Genomic DNA, 17148 nt, shown 5'->3' on the forward strand with positions numbered 1-17148 from the left:
CCGGTGAACGCTCCACACCCGGCGTTTTCTTTGTCTCGCTGTGGGTGATGGAGAAGGCTGTGCTGCTGGATGGAGATGTGGAGCTGCCGGGGTGACATCTCTGTGTGCAGGAATCACAGCGTCTTGTATGGAACTGCAGCGTTTACAGATCTACATTATGTGTGTGTGTGTGTGTATATATGTGTTTCTATATCCTGTAGAGCTGTGTGTGAACTCTATATCTGTGTGATTGTATAGATTTATCTCTATATAGTAGTGAATGTAAGAACTAGATCTGTGTGAAGTACAATCATCTTTATATAGCGGGCATGTTCCGCACCACTAGTATGTGAGGATTTGTTCATTCTCTAGGCCACAGACTGGGTGGTGGCGGTGATGATGATGATGATGATGATCCAGGTCATGGAGATAAGCGGTGACTTGTATTAATAATTCTGTACATTTTAGGGTGGTGGTTCTGTGTCATTTTTGCTGGGAGCGGTGACCTCATTTGAGTGTTGCTTCGGCCTATCCCGTTTTTGTGCCGGGACAGATGTGTGGCTTCTATTCTTTAGATATTCGTTTTTTTTATTTGTGACGTCTCGTGATGGGTCGTATAATACAAATATTGATACCGCAGAACGTTTAGTAATACGGTTTCTGCGTAGATTGAGTTTGTGGGAGTAATTGGTGTGTGGCAATGGGACGCCATATTTAGAGACGGTGCCGTCATTGCTCATATGCCAATAGATTGGTGGACATCGCCCGGTCACCCATAAAATATATAGTTTATAGCAACAAGAGCAAAAAAAATAAATGTAGCGGTCACCCCACTAATCTAGGCGCTATTTATGGTAGATTGACACTTTTTTTGTTTTCTTCTATTTTTGGTCAGACACTCGAATATGTGTAATTGTCCTGCTAACCACTAATGTTCTGTTCACGGATAGTCGTCTAATGCTGCCGTCTTCCATCATCATCTGCCAACAATCCTGATTATAACCAATGTAATAGGGTTATGGTGGGCGCGGCACCTGCTCTAGCACCGCCCACGTTCGCCCGCGGTGTTGTCCTCATGTTTGCTCCTCCGCTGCTCCTGTATTACCTATAGAGCACTGGACAATTCTCCGTATTTCTGACAGTAAAACCTTATAATCCTGTATTACAGATAAAAACTTTGATGATGAAGACTCCGTTGATGGAAACAGACCCTCATCAGCCAGCTCCACCGCTTCCTCCAAAGTGCCACCACCTGCCCGCAAACCGGTGACTATGGGGACGGCCCGGAGGCCAGGGACAACCGCATCTGGCTCCAAACCTGGAGGTGAGTCTGGGAGCCTGAGGATAACCATTGTCTACATGTGGCCCCTCACAAAGGAGCGAGATCTCAGCGCATCGTGTCTGCATCACTGTTACGTGCTCGTTGCTGTGTATCGGCTCTTAGTGGTGACACGATTGTCCCCGTTTATTGCCACTTGAAGCAGAGTCATTTATTTTGGAATAAAACCCTTAAATTCTGCAGCCAGTCAGTTTCAGGATCCCTTCTTTCCTCTTGTAGCGGTTATTGGATGTTTATGGAAGAAATCAATACGTCCCAGAGAGAACGGGGAAATTGACATCCTCCATGGGGTTTGCTTTCAGTGCAACATTTTTTTCTGTATTTTACTTTTGCTTGAATGTGTTTCATTGGCTGCATCAATACAGAGACGCATCCTCGCCTGATTTATTTATTTTTAGGCATAATGTAGTTGGTCATTTTCAGCAATTCCGCTAAAACCAGCAACTGTCTCATATTATTGTATATAGGCCGGACATCAGGCCACGTTTGCGGAGCATCACAAGATATAAATACTCTGCAGATGAGGTTACGGGGCCGGAACGACCCGGCTGATTATTTTAGTCTTTGGTGAATAGACAAGTTGTCAGTCCGGAGCTTCTGGATAAACAATGAGGTGAAGGCAATAAATGGAAAGTTAGAAAATGAAATGTTAATTTTCTAATGTTGCAGGAAACCCCAAGGAAGGTGCAGGAGCATTGGACGAGGAAGACTTCATCCGAGGGTTTGAAGATGTCCCCACAGTGCAGGTAACGCTCCGTGATTGCTGCATCTATTTGCTCATTGTCTCAGTCATTACGGCCTGATCTTGATAATCCTCGTGTCTTTGTATCTGAGGTTTAGACGCTTCAAAGCGATTTTCTGTCATTCTCCACATTAATAACTCTATTCACTTCTGATATGTTTCATTGTGGGCTGTTTGTAAACTGAATATATTAAGTGCTGCACAGAATCTGCTACATAGGAAATAGACGGCAGCACTATATGATGGCTATTTCCTATACTGTATGGTGCGGTTCCTCAGACCGACTCCTTATTCTGCAGTCGCCCACCGTAGACTTTCTGAGGAATAGCGAAGCCGTGCTGCGACTCTGGGAGAATGGGCTGCGGCTCTGGGAGAATGGGCTGCGACTCTGGGAGAATGGGCTGCGACTCTGGGAGAATGGGCTGCGACTCTGGGAGAATGGGCTGCGACTCTGGGAGAATGGGCTGCGACTCTGGGAGAATGGGCTGCGACTCTGGGAGAATGGGCTGCGGCTCTGGGAGAATGGGCTGCGGCTCTGGGAGAATGTGCTGCGGCTCTGGGAGAACGGGCTTGCGGCTCTGGGAGAACGGGCTTGCGGCTCTGGGAGAACGGGCTTGCGGCTCTGGGAGAACGGGCTTGCGGCTCTGGGAGAACGGCCTTACGGCTCTGGGAGAACGGCCTTGCGGCTCTGGGAGAACGGCCTTGCGGCTCTGGGAGAACGGCCTTGCGGCTCTGGGAGAACGGCCTTGCGGCTCTGGGAGAACGGGCTTGCGGCTCTGGGAGAACGGGCTTGCGGCTCTGGGAGAACGGGCTTGCGGCTCTGGGAGAACGGGCTTGCGGCTCTCCGCAGATCTCATGTCACAGAAGTGCATACAAATTACATGCAAGTCTACGATAGATTATTGGGACATTTCATCACTAGAACCCCCGCTTCACTATGTAAACCCGGCCATAGACCTTAAAGATACTCATGATGTCGCTGCCTCGCTGACGCTCTGCTGTTGTCAATCTCTTTGTTGCGTTACTGTTTACCCCATCACGTTTCCTCATTATCACATGGGACCCTGCAAGATCAGCATCCCACCCCCGAAATGCTCTGTGCTGCTTTCAGACGGTGACCTCCCGCTACTCTCCATTTCATGACATCGTGACTTTCTGCCTGTCCTGGCAGCCATGTCTTTGCTATTATCAGGAGAGTGTACAGGTCGCACCTTGTGTTGTAAACTCCTATACGTTATTTTACCTATACTTACTGAGAACATGGATACAGGGAATTAACCCTCAAGTTATTGTCAAAGCCACAATCACAAAAATGTAGAACTTACAAGAAAATGATAGTAGAAATGCAGCAGCACGAAATTAACATGTATGTGATTGTTGTTTAACTGGGCTGTCTCATCTTACAGATCTACTCGAGCAGAGATCTTGAGGAACAAATCAATAAAATTCGGGAAATCCTGTCAGATGATAAGCACGACTGGGAACAGAGAATTACTGCGGTAAGGAGGATGCAGGAGCTCCGCTCTATCCCTCCGCTCTATCCCTCCGCTCTATCCCTCCGCTCTATCCCTCCGCTCCATCCCTCCGCTCCATCCCTCCGCTCCATCCCTCCGCTCCATCCCTCCGCTCCATCCCTCCGCTCCATCCCTCCGCTCCATCCCTCCGCTCCATCCCTCCGCTCCATCCCTCCGCTCCATCCCTCCGCTCCATCCCTCCGCTCCATCCATCCCTCCGCTCCATCCATCCCTCCGCTCCATCCATCCCTCCGCTCCATCCATCCCTCCGCTCCATCCATCCCTCCGCTCCATCCATCCCTCCGCTCCATCCCTCCGCTCCATCCCTCCGCTCCATCCCTCCGCTCCATGGCTCCGCTCCATGGCTCCGCTCCATGGCTCTGCAGTGGGTATTGTGTGTCAGGGCGGCCTCCTGGGAGGTTTATTCTTGGATTGTAGGGTTGTTGGCTGATGAGATGATCAGCACTGACATTACTGGCTCCAGTGCGAAACATTTTGGATTCCAAATTCTTAATGTTTCATCCTGAAAAAATTGTTCTGACTATATAATATTATTCTATGTCTTCTGTCCACACCTGGCATTACATACATCAGGCCCGCCGCCCGTGGGTCATCCTCCAGCCAGTGTTCTGCCGGTCCCGGCTCTTTATGAGGTGGCATCACACATTGCGGTGTTTGTCGGGCTACATCATTACACGTGCCGCCGTATTCTCTGCGTTCTGTATAATATTACATTGATATCATCCATTTGGTTTTATCTTCTACTTGTTTGCAGCTTAGAAAAATAAGATCTCTGCTTGTGGCTGGTGCAGCAGAATACGACAACTTCTTCCAACACCTGCGTCTGCTTGATGGAGCGTTCAAGCTCTCTGCCAAGGACTTGCGTTCCCAGGTGGTTCGAGAAGCCTGTATGACCCTGGGGTGAGTGGAGCAGACGTGTCCTGACAAACATGCGGCTTCCTCCTGATAAGATAAATGTGCTGTGTACGTGACATCCCACCGTCCACGTTACCTCCACATCATCTGAGCAGCGGAGCCGCTGCCGAGTTACAAGCTTCTTCTCATGTTTGTTTTTTTGGGTTTCTTGCTTAATTCTAGATTCCATTTTGTTTTTCATCAGGCACCTCTCCACTATCCTGGGTAATAAATTTGACCATGGAGCTGAAGCAATTATGCCCACAGTTTTCAACTTAGTTCCTAACAGTGCCAAGATCATGGCGACCTCTGGTGTGGTGACCATTCGATTAATTATACGTGTAAGTATCTGTAACGTTTTGTGCTGCTATAACTTTTCTGTAATTGCTGCTCAGTTAATTTTGAAAACAAGTTCATAATGGAAAATAAATTGATATGATCTCTCCATGTCTGCAGCATACACATGTCCCGAGGCTAATACCGATCATTACAAGTAACTGCACCTCCAAGTCTGTGGCGGTTCGAAGGTTTGTGGCGTCTTCTCTTATTCAGCTCTATCGGTCTAGTTGTGAGTCCAGGGCTATGAGCCGGACCTATGTGATCCTTCTTATGTCTCTGCTGCTGTCAGGTGTTGAGTTCTCCAGAGCTCGTCCTGTGATTTTCCTTCGTCGCCTCCGTCCTGCTGCTGCAAGTTTGCATTGAGTTACATCTGAACATAAAGTAACCTGTAAACCTCCTGCGTTCATCAGCTCCACAATAACAAATAACTATAGACGGATCTGTACGGCCTTATTCCCAGACTCTCTATGTAACATCGGTCCAGCCGCTGATATTCTGTGTATCTTACCCTGATCTGTCAGGCGGCTGATTCTCTGGATCTTCATATTTTTCTTGCAGGCGTTGTTATGAATTTTTGGAGCTGCTTCTGCAGGAATGGCAAACACACTCCCTGGAAAGGTAAGAAGGCAACAGGTACTGGTGGTTCTGGTCCTCGCCCCCCAGTAATGGGGGTCTATGGAAGTCCAGCGCTTCTGGTTCATGAATCTCCATTCACAGTTGACCTAAAAATCTCTGTTCTTACCTTGGTCTGTATGACAGGAGGGTGTGCGGGTGACCGGAAATCACCATCAAATCATTTACTTTATATCCCCCGATCTCTGGACTTTATACTTTTGTAGAGCACGGGGGGGGGATTTATAATGTCCAACCCACAATTGTGCCATAAAGTTCAGGTTTTGATCAACCACCGGCCCTGAAAAATTCCAGCACAACCGATCATAGTTAAGTTTGTATATAGGTCATCTACACAAAAGAACAATACCAATTAAAGGAGACGTCTCACTCTGATAACCCATATGTAGAAACCATTTGCTTTGCCTCTGGCTTCTGAGACATGGACATTTTTGACCGGCCACCTATTCTCCCTGCAGCATCATATGGAAAGCGAGACAACCCATTAAAGATTGTGAATCCCGCCATGATGTCTGTAGCCGGCTCTACTTACCTAGTGATCTTTGCTTCTGTGCAGGGCAGTGGCAGCCACCTTGTCTCCTCGCTCTTGTTGGCTGCGTGTATTAATACGTGATGTCCACAGAAGTAGTGAAAGTTGGCGACACATCTGTGTTTTTACAGGAGCATGAAGAGCCACGTGTCACCCCACTGCCGTGTCACCCCACTGCCGTGTCACCCCACTGCCGTGTCACCCCACTGCCGTGTCACCCCACTGCCGTGTCACCCCACTGCCGTGTCACCCCACTGCCGTGTCACCCCACTGCCGTGTCACCTATTACTTGCCAATGGCCTGAACATATTTAGGTTACAGCTTGGCAAATAGGGCCAAATGTATTCATTAGAGTCTTTCCACTTTACTAGATGAGGAGCTGCACACGTTCCAGGCTGCTGCCTAATAGATGGAGGTCAGGGCTGTGGACAGAATGACTCGGCCACCAGTACAATTATGTCAAAAAGATTATATAATAAAAGCGGACGTCTTAATGCTGCTCTTTGATTTCTGCACTCGGTTTTTATGGGACTTTCCATGTTCCTTTATATGTGGAGAGTGTTAAAGCTCATCCCAGCTGGACCACAGGACAAACAGCCCGCTGGACTCTGGGGCCAGTGTGGACGGTGATGCCAATAAAATTCACTTATGGGTGTCAGCCGCCGGTAATGCCAACACCCTCTGTTAGCGATGTATGAGACTCGATAAACACGGACTCCTGTGATGATACGAGTGCTTTGTAGGAGGACACATCTGTATTGTATGAGAGCAGAGGACACAACCATGACATATGACTGATTATAAAACTTTGCTTGTCCACCTGAGGTCACCATCACAACCAGCGGATGACTCTGAGGAGTGTCTTCTGAGCTTCCTCTTGTTTATCCCCATTTAAATGAGGGAATTAATGATGGCGTACAATGAGACCGGCAGTGACTGGCGGGAGGTCTGGGTGCCCGGCTCGTCAGGACGGACATTGCTGCTTGTTCTAGCAGCTACAGAATTATTAATATGAGCTCTCTCCATTCCAGGCACATATCAGTCTTATCAGAAACCATCAAGAAAGGAATCCACGATGCCGACTCTGAAGCCAGAATAGTCGCACGGAAGTAAGTGCTGAAATCCTGATCCTACATCATCCTGGGATCAATCGCTGTATTGTAAGATTATCGGGAGGTGACGAGGACTGTGGAGACCGGGCAGCTGTTCAGTCTTCATTGTGTATTACTCCTGTGGGGAGAGATTTTACTTGATACAAATCATGTCTTCATAAATACTGGGATTTAGAATATTGTCTTCTATGAAGTAATAAGAACCCGGCGTGATATGAAGACGTCTATTCCGGGTGACCGCCGTAGATCAGTGTACAGAGCTGAAGCCGCCTCCTATAGATCTGCTGTCATCGTGCCAGCTTTCCTTTATTGCTTCTCCACGATAAGGCGCTGTCGGGGTGTCTTATCCGTCCGCTGCCGCGTCTCCTGTGAATTTGGGATGCTATTTATTGAATCATTTTGTAGTTTAAAATTAGTTGCTATATGATATAAAACCTCCTGATCTCTTTTGCAGATGTTACTGGGGTTTCCACAGTCATTTCAGTAGAGAAGCTGAGCATTTATACCACAATCTGGAGTCGTCCTATCAGAAGGCCCTTCAATCTCATCTTAAGAGCTCCGACAGCATCGTCTCCCTCCCCCAATCAGACCGCTCCTCGTCCAGCTCCCAGGAAAGCCTAAAGTGAGTCCCACATCTTCTGTATGGCGTCCAGTTACTGCTCTTCTCACTTTCATGGCAAAACAAATTCTCTGCTGGAAACGGCATAAAAAAAGGTCATGACAGAACGAAGTCTGGATTTATACTCCAGCATTTATTGTATTATATTTGGCAAATTTTGCTCTGTAATGGGGAATGTTTGTTAACGAATCTCTAACGGGGCAAATTGTCGCTGATTTTCTCGTCTAACACTTTTCTTTTTCCTCCCAGTCGTCCACTGTCCACCAAGAGAAGTCCCCCTGGAAGTTCAGCGTCCAGAGGTGAGTGTTGCGCTGCCAGTGCTGGAAGAAGAGCCTGAACCCACGTCTTTCTCTGACTGGTGATTTTGTGGTTTCTTTACTTTCATGTTCCAGTTTCTGCAGCAGTAGTGAAGACGGCAGCGACTCCGGGCTCCTTGCAGCGCTCCCGCAGCGACATTGATGTGAATGCAGCGGCCAGCTCCAAGTCCAAAGTAGCATCATCTAGCGCGTCCGCACCGTTCAGCTGCGCTGCTGCGCTGCCCCCCGGCTCTTATGCATCTTTAGGTGAGGTGAAACCTTCATAGCAGACGCTCCATGCAGCCGCGTGCACTATACATTAGATCTCAGATTGCAGGCCGCTCACAATATTCCCACATATTCCACTGTTCTCCTCTCTTTCATTCTTTCTATATAAATGGGTTTAGCATTACAGATCAGACAATGGGACATTTACAGGCTTCATGGGTATCCAGCATCTAGTAGGGTGTAATCCACATTACAACACAGGCTGCCGGCTCTCAGGACTGAAAGGGTTAATCATCCTACACTAACGTCAGGAATTGCTGAATACTTCTACGTCTCACTAATTATTCCAACTGTTTCCTCTCCCTGTTTTTATTTTTTTAATTTGCCTAAAGATGGTCCCACTGCTAAGCCTGAGGGTAAGCTTTGTGTGAACAGAGCTCTGTCCACCGGGGTGTTGTATCTGGTATTCATTTGTGCTCCCTGTTGATTTGCATGCTGTTCTCCGCTTGGTTCCCTCATCATGTGTCTGTGTTCTGTACATTCACCTCCTGGATCTCTCGCTGCGCACACTGCCTGGTAGCAGCTTTCATCCCGCACACATGGATCATTATACCTGGATTATTTGTCGTGTATTATGACCCCCTCCCTCCACAGTCAGACGACCACCCCTGCACCCCTGTGCCAGTCACCTGTGATCATCATGTCTGCAGCGTTACCACCGTGACATGACAAGTTGGTAACACTGCAGTTTTCTTCAGGGATTGTTATCGTTTCTGTAATTATCTTCAGTTTTGCTAAATATTCAGCGCAGAGATGAGAATTAAGAGAGCTGGTCGGAGCTTTCAGGTAACGGCTCATTACACTGATTTATTCCTGTGTAATTCCTTGTGTTGCTGCCGACCAGATTAACACCATCCATCACATAGGAATATGTCTAAAATGGGTTTCAGCTGCATGCCCGGGTACGGTGGTTCTTGCCTCGGAGGGTGCTTGTCATTCTACCAGATGTTTTATTTTAAATTTATAAGCCAAGAATCCGCTGTCCTGCCTCAACCAGAGCTGAGAAACAGCAGGAAACGTTTTCTCTTAAGATGCAGGGACACAAATTTGTGACTGTAGTTTTATGTACAGATATTCCAGGCTTTGTGTCACGAGGCCGCTGCAGCCGATTGTTTGTGTGCTTAATATTAGACTAAGGCCTTATTCAGACGAACGTTGTATACGTCCGTGTTGCTGTCCGTTAGAAAAAACGCAGCACACCGACCTATGCAAACCAATGGGGCTATTCAGACGTCAGTGATTTTTCACACCGCGTTTTTCCGTTGTGTGAAATTCACTGCATGTACTATTCTGGTCCGTTTTGCGGACCACGTTGCCCATTAAAGTCTATGGGTGCGTGATAATCACACACAGCACATGGACGTCTTCCGCGTCCGGTCTCTGTTTCATGCAGCAGTTGCTAAAGAAATGGAAAGAAAAAAATTAAAGTGCACTGACCAGAAAAACTGATGGAACACGGAACTGAAATGCATTAAAAACGGTTCATTTTTGCGGATGCAAAATTGACCAGCTCGTCTGAATCGGGGCTTAAGAGGAGTTTAGACACCACGATTATTCAGGAGAGCAATAAACGATTGGCGATTTAAAGAATTGTGGCTACGGATCTGATGGAGATGGAGTTATTTCCTCGTGACGGCTTTCACTTGATAAATGTCTGAATCGTGCTGCCAATAGCGATGGTTTTATGGCTGCAATCTCGATGAGGATTTATAATACTGGACGTTGGGTGCTTTTTTGTTTATTTACTGTTGACCTTCATTCACACTGGACAATCCTCCTTCCAAATGAGCGAATCAAGTCCATAATTGTCCAGTATAAAAGGAAGAGGTTGGTTTTAAATGTCATTGCTGACGATTGCTCTAGTGATCGCTTCTAACCTTACATGGCTGCTGCCAGAGTCTGGAAGAAAAGGTGATTTTAGTTTTTCCCTTCAGGGGGTACGTTGTGTGTGATGTTGTTTTTGCATTGCCCCAATTTGCAGATTTATGGTTAATTGTTAAGAGGTTTGAACATTTAGAATTTTGTCTGAAATATCTTTTCAACTATTGAAAAGTATCATTTGTCCTCGTAGACGTGCCGGATATCAGTCCAACCTTCGCCCTCCGCCAACCATGGTTGTGTCTATGGCCGGCTCTGTAATAATGATACTGTCCTGGCTGCAGCCGCAGATACAGATTATATTCTGTGCCTGGAGACGCCGATCTGGGCCACATTGTGCGTTCTCATCTCCATGTTCTGGATTCTCAGAACGGTCTGTGATCCAGGGTCCGGTGTTCTTGGCGCGTTATTTGCTCATATATGGGACAAACATTTCCAGAGATCATACAGTGGCGGTGTCTTTGTACAGCAGAGACTCGTGTGGTGGTTTTTTATTTTGTACTATTTGTAGTTTAGATTCTGCTCGTGTTTTAGCTTTCTTGGAGCTGCACACTGGAACTTTGTAGCTCCAACATATGGCATGCTGGGAATGCCGCGCACAGTCCGTAGAGCATCGTGTAGTTTTTGTGTTTGCTTCATATGGAATGTGTAGATGGTGTGTGCACGAACATTGTATTCTGAACAAGGCCATAGATGTTTGATACTTGACATATACATCCAATTATCATCTCCTGGAGGCCCAACATAGACATCGGGGTCTCCAACTAGCGACTCTCCAGCTGCTGCAATACTACAACTCTCTGTCTGTGGCTCCCATGTCATGTTGGGAGTAGATTCTCAACCGCTAGAAAGTAAGAAGTTGAAGATTTTTGCCTTAGATTGTCTGCACACCCCTCCAAAATGTACTTCAACTGCCAATAAATATCTGACGTCTTTGTCCGCCTTTCATAGTAATGGCCTTTACTGCTATAAATAAGGCGCTGCATCTAACCAGTTCAATATAGAGCGACCTGCACAACAGCCCCATGTATGAAGGTTTCTGCATAACTGAGCAAGAGCTGCACATAGTTTTTTATTGTTAAATGCAGGTTTATTCCAGCTTAACTGTGATCACCATTATTAAGCCCATGTCCACCTCTGATCACCACTTTACAGTGTTTCTGGTCTGGCTGCTAACCCAAGTCATGTTTTAAGGCTCTTTCAAGGGGTTCTCCGGGGATTTAATATTGATGGCCTATCCTTAGGATAACATCCCATACTTATCCTGAGTTACATCCTGTATTCTACTCCAGAGCTGCACTCACTATTCTGCTGGTGGAGTCACTGTGTCCATACATTACATTACTTATCCAGTACTGATCCTGAGTTACATCCTGTATTATACTCCAGAGCTGCACTCACTATTCTGCTGGTGGAGTCACAGTGTACATACATCCCATACTTATCCTGTACTGATCCTGAGTTATATCCTGTATTATACTCCAGAGCTGCACTCACTATTCTGCTGGTGGAGTCACTGTGTACATACATTACTTATCCTGTACTGATCCGGAGTTATATCCTGTATTATACTCCAGAGCTGCACTCACTATTCTGCTGGTGGAGTCACCGTGTACATACATTACATATCCTGTATTATACTTCAGAGCTGCACTCACTATTCTGCTGGTGGAGTCACCGTGTACATACATTACATATCCTGTATTATACTTCAGAGCTGCACTCACTATTCTGCTGGCATTCTATGCTTGTTCAGTTTTTGCACACTACTTGCTTGGGTAATTTGCATAACAGACTGTCCTCCTACAATATAAGGCTGGGTTCACACACCCTATTTACGGACGTAATTCGGGCGTTTTAGCCTCGAATTACGTCCGAAAATACGGCTCCAAAGCGTCGGCAAACATCTGCCCGTTCATTAGAATGGTGTTACGATGTTCTGTGCCGCCCGCTTCAAAGAAGTGCCTGTCACTTCTTGGGACGGAATTGGAGCCGTTTTCCATTGACACCATGGAAAACAGCTCCAATTACGTCCGTAATGGTCGCAGCGTAAAGCGCCTGCACGTGCCATTACGTCTGAAATGCCGGAGCTGTTTTCTCCTGAAAACAGCTCTGTAATTACAGCCGTAACAGAGGCTGCCGTGTGAACATGCCCTAAGAGTTTAGCTAAGCTGTTAGGAGGTGTACCTCCACACACTTGCTGACTGTTACCAGTCTAAATTGTGAATGCAGCTCTGGGCTATTACTTTGTAACTTGTCTGTAAGTCAGGATCACTACAAGATAAGTAAGGTCGTGTATTTAGAACGTGAGGCCTTTTATGGAGATTAATTCCTTATGTGAACTTTTATGCGGTGATCAGCGGTGAACAGGATCTTTTCAGAATTTGACAGATTCCAGCAGTGCCCATGAGTGTCTGTAAATGTGAGTTTCTGTAGTTCTGCTCCATCTGTACGGCAGAGGGATTGTTGATCTCCATTATTAGACCTCATGTGCTGTATGGGGTTGGTCATTTTTTGTCACCGACCATGGTTCTCAGTTGTGCAGATGTGATATTGCGGAGTTTACAGGTATGTTAATTATCACTTATTTAATAGATTATATTATTTGGATTTCTCTATTCTGTCCGGATCTAGATGTTTCAGGGGTGTCGTTTGTTTCAGTAATAACTTTGAGTTTGTGTTTTTGGGCAGGACGAATCCGTACTAGGAGGCAGAGTTCAGGAAGCACCAGCGGCGTCGCCTCTGCTCAACCGGACACTCGGGGGCGAAGCAGAGCCAAGATCGTGTCGCAGTCCCAGCGTAAGCACGTGGAGTGGTGATTGTTGTGGTTTTGTAGCGGGGCTAAGTGTAAAGTATTGTCCGTGATTCCTGGACTCCGCCGGTTTGTCTTTGGTCTCGTATGACTGTACTTGAGATCTGTGCTGCTTGTTTTTACGTTGTGTGACCTCTGAATCCTTCTTTACTGTCCTCCTCCTGCTTTCATACTAAAGGATCCCGATCAGCAAATCCAGCCAGTGGTAAGAACCTGCCCTCGGGCCTCAACCGCCCCTTTCATTTCCTCTCTGCCATTATTCTGTGTAGGTGACCTGTAATGCATCTTTGTGTAGTTGCTGACGACAGAAATCTCTGACACTTACTTCTTTAGAATGTGGGGACCGCTGTTTTATGTGCCAAGTTCTCACATATTTGGGACAATGAAGCTTGTAGAGCACCCGGTGGCGGGGCGCCAGGCACATCAGGCATTTGGCTGAACACTTCTCGCTCTTCTAGTTAGTGGACTGTGTGTTCTCTCTCTGGGACAGCCTAATTGCACAATTGTTTCACTTCCACTCCATCCAGGGCAAATTATCTCCCCAGACATTGCATGGATTGTCATGTAGTCTCTGTCACTACACCTGTATACAAGTGTTTAGGGGGAGAGTGTGGCTGCGCTGCATTGTGGTGATGTAGTTGCCATTACTAGTGCTGTTACTGTGCTCTATAGCTTCACCGAGCATCATCCACATAGATAATTAGGGACTGTATTGTGTGTATATCTGCTCATTCATGTTCTTTCTATGCAGCTGGCAGCCGATCCAATTCTCCTGGAAAATTGTTGAGCAGCGGATACGGACTAACAACCGGTGCTCAGAGGGTCCCTCAAATCCCAACCTCTGAGAAAAGAAGCAAGATCCCCCGCAGTCAGGGCTGCAGCCGCGAGACCAGCCCCAGCAGGATGGGACTGGGTAAGAATATGGTTTCAGTTATTTGAGGGTTTTACCCCCTCTTCCATATATTTAAGATCTAACATTTTAATACAAGTCAGACCTGACCTCTGTTGCTGCACAGATTCCTGTCTGTTTTCTATCACATTTGTTGCATGGACACATTTACAGTAACGCAGATTTGAGTGTTGTGAATTGTGTAGAGTAGAAGGGCAGTCGCTCCAGTATTAACCCTCGTGTCCGGACTAGTGACTGATCATACGAGCTCCGTGGAGATTCCCATGTCAAGGTTTTCTAATGTTACTCAAACACACACAGTAAAATCCATGAGTGGTCGTGGCCGGATCCCTGATGACGAGTCCACGTGTCACTGACTATGATGAGATCAAACCGCACGTTCCTGGGGCCAGTGATTGGGACCGTGTAATGCATGTTGGGGGTAATCTGCCATCTGACCAATATTGATGAGATTATGATCTGCCTTGGGGGGGTAATTGTGGTTATCAGATGATGACGTGTATACATCATTACCTATATATATCTCGACAGTCATCCTACTCCATTCCTGTCCACCTTTATGTTCCTATGCATCAATGATTTGCTGTATTAAGTCCCCAAGAAGCCCAAATGTGCCGATTTTATCTTAATTTAACTATGGGAATATTAGGACAACCATAGACCCGGGATGTTTTGGCCAGCAGTAATAAGTGTTGGAGCCTAATAAATTTGGAGCTCAGTATTGAACTTTAGTCTTTTTAGTGACATTAAGCTGGAAAACTGCTTGGTTGCATCCAGTAATCCTCCCCCCTCCGGCTGACACTAGTAGTCTATGCAGCTCTCATTAACATTACTTTGATGACATATCTCATGGAAAGCCGGGGATCCGCTGGCAGAATCTACCTTCTATTTGCAGCTTTAGGTCCAGATTTCTCTCCCATATTACTGGTTTCTTGTGCAGGAATCACGTCCTCTCCTCCTCCTGTCATTATAAGCAGATGTGAAGCTCCAGTTATATAGTAATGTGAGTTGTTCCTACGTAGTTGGGTCCACACTGAAGACGTGATCCTCGGAGGCAGAGCATTAAGTGTAGGTCAGAGCCGCCTGCCGCGTGGTTAGTGGCTGCACGTGCTGCTGTTTAGAAGCAGAATCTGATCAAGTTGTATAGAATAGAAAATATAGGACAGAGCCGGACTGTGAAATCGAATCATTATATAACTGGAGGTTATCGTATTTATCCATGATTTATATATTGTGATTCCTCTTCTGCTGCTGCTCTTGTAATTTACCATTCAGCCTAAGCCATTGTGCGTCTTGTAAATGTTTCATGATGAAAGGTTTGGACGGTTCTCTGCAGTAAGGCTGAGCATGGAGAGCTACTAATCCCCACCAGCGTCCACGTCTCCTTTCTACGTTCACATAAGGCATTTAATGATGGCTCGTCCTCCGCAGATCTGGGGGCAGTGATTGAGGGAGGGTCTGGGCAGTGATCTGGGGGCAGTGATTGAGGGAGGGTCTGAGCAGTGATCTGGGGGCAGTGATTGAGGGAGGGTCTGGGCAGTGATCTGGGGGCTGTGATTGAGGGAGGGTCTGAGCAGTGATCTGGGGGCAGTGATTGAGGGAGGGTCTGAGCAGTGATCTGGGGGCAGTGATTGAGGGAGGGTCTGGGCAGTGATTGAGGGAGGGTCTTTGCAGTGTTCTGGGGGCAGTGATTGAGGGAGGGTCTGAGCAGTGATCTGGGGGCAGTGATTGAGGGAGGGTCTGGGCAGTGATTGAGGGAGGGTCTGAGCAGTGATCTGGGGGCAGTGATTGAGGGAGGGTCTGGGCAGTGATCTGGGAGCAGTGATTGAGGGAGGGTCTGGGCAGTGATCTGGGGCAGTGATTGAGGGAGGGTCTGGGCAGTGATCTGGGGGCAGTGATTGAGGGAGGGTCTGAGCAGTGATCTGGGGGCAGTGATTGAGGGAGGGTCTGGGCAGTGATCTGGGGGCAGTGATTGAGGGAGGGTCTGAGCAGTGATCTGGGGGCAGTGATTGAGGGAGGGTCTGGGCAGTGATCTGGGAGCAGTGATTGAGGGAGGGTCTGGGCAGTGATCTGGGGGCAGTGATTGAGGGAGGGTCTGGGCAGTGATCTGGGGGCAGTGATTGAGGGAGGGTCTGGGCAGTGATCTGGGGGGCTGCTGCTATGTCTTTTTATTTTTTTCACTTCCTCTGGTCACCCATGGGGTGTTTGACTACTTTTGAGCACTTCTTCCTATCTCGGTGCTGCGTTCTTTGGTTCTGGACTATCCTGCCTGAGTATTTATGAATTGTGACCTCCTCGGTGCCGCTCGTCCTTGGCGTCTTCTCCTGTGTGTGGTTGAGGATGTTTTGTCAGTAATGTAACCGCATTAACCACTTGCTTCATTGAAGAGTTTCTCAATTATGTGCCTGTTAAATGTTTTTTAAAATTAATGTGCTGCTTTTCCACATCGCATGCTAGCCCGGAGCAGCCGCATCCCCCGACCCAGCATGAGTCAGGGGTGCAGCCGCGACACCAGCCGAGAGAGCAGCCGGGATACAAGTCCCGCCAGGGGCTTTGCACCTCTTGGTAAGTATTGGCACATCCCTTTATCCTACCCAACCCAACCCTTACCTCAGCTAATCACCGCGCTGCGAGAGCTCAGGACCAGTCTGTGTCCGTCTTTCCTGATCCTACAGAAAGCTGACATGGGGTTTGACTAGTTCCCTTATCACCAGACATTACGATATATGTCTATAACATCCCCGGCAGCTTGGCATAGGACTGGGCTACAGATGGCCAATAGTGCGGTGGGCACAGCTGTTTGGGGGCTTGTGTATTTCTATCATCCAGCTATTCTATATATTATTGTGTCTTGTCATATTAATGTGGCCCGTTGGCCTCTTGTCTGGCAGGTTCTCTGGTTTGCTGAGATCTGTGGTGTCCAACGTGCGGCTCTCCGGCTGTTGCATCACTACAACTCCCTGATGGCCGCACTTTAGAGACCACTACTATGGGGTTCCTACAGATCTCATGACCCTGCAGCTTTCTGACCCCCTCAGTATTTTTTTTAATTAATTTTGATGTTCTGCTACAAATGAAACACCAGGTCCAATGTGTAATAGGAATGAGGTTGGTGTGAGGTGTCGGGCTGTTCTCACAATGCATGCTTGTTTAACCCTTACTAAACACACCTTCCCGTCTCCTGTATCTGTCTGTGTCACAGCCGCATGGACAGACCATTTAATCTTGTGTTGTGTTTTGTGG

General features: G+C 47.3%; 1 protein-coding gene across 1 annotated transcript in view; it reads left to right on the top strand.

Annotated features, from left to right (window-relative positions):
- Positions 1-17148, top strand: part of CLASP1 (cytoplasmic linker associated protein 1) — a 147659-nt gene that overhangs the window by 84204 nt on the left and 46307 nt on the right. The window contains exons 9-23 of the mRNA XM_075829053.1: positions 1148-1303; positions 1988-2064; positions 3467-3559; positions 4350-4495; positions 4695-4830; positions 4946-5016; positions 5387-5446; positions 7022-7099; positions 7557-7724; positions 7971-8020; positions 8114-8284; positions 12875-12982; positions 13174-13200; positions 13747-13908; positions 16363-16470. Coding sequence (XP_075685168.1) covers positions 1148-1303; positions 1988-2064; positions 3467-3559; positions 4350-4495; positions 4695-4830; positions 4946-5016; positions 5387-5446; positions 7022-7099; positions 7557-7724; positions 7971-8020; positions 8114-8284; positions 12875-12982; positions 13174-13200; positions 13747-13908; positions 16363-16470 — 1611 coding nt within the window. The remainder of the gene's footprint in view (positions 1-1147; positions 1304-1987; positions 2065-3466; positions 3560-4349; positions 4496-4694; positions 4831-4945; positions 5017-5386; positions 5447-7021; positions 7100-7556; positions 7725-7970; positions 8021-8113; positions 8285-12874; positions 12983-13173; positions 13201-13746; positions 13909-16362; positions 16471-17148) is intronic.

Source organism: Rhinoderma darwinii, chromosome 6, assembly GCF_050947455.1.
Source record: "Rhinoderma darwinii isolate aRhiDar2 chromosome 6, aRhiDar2.hap1, whole genome shotgun sequence".
NCBI classification, from domain to species: domain Eukaryota; kingdom Metazoa; phylum Chordata; class Amphibia; order Anura; family Rhinodermatidae; genus Rhinoderma; species Rhinoderma darwinii.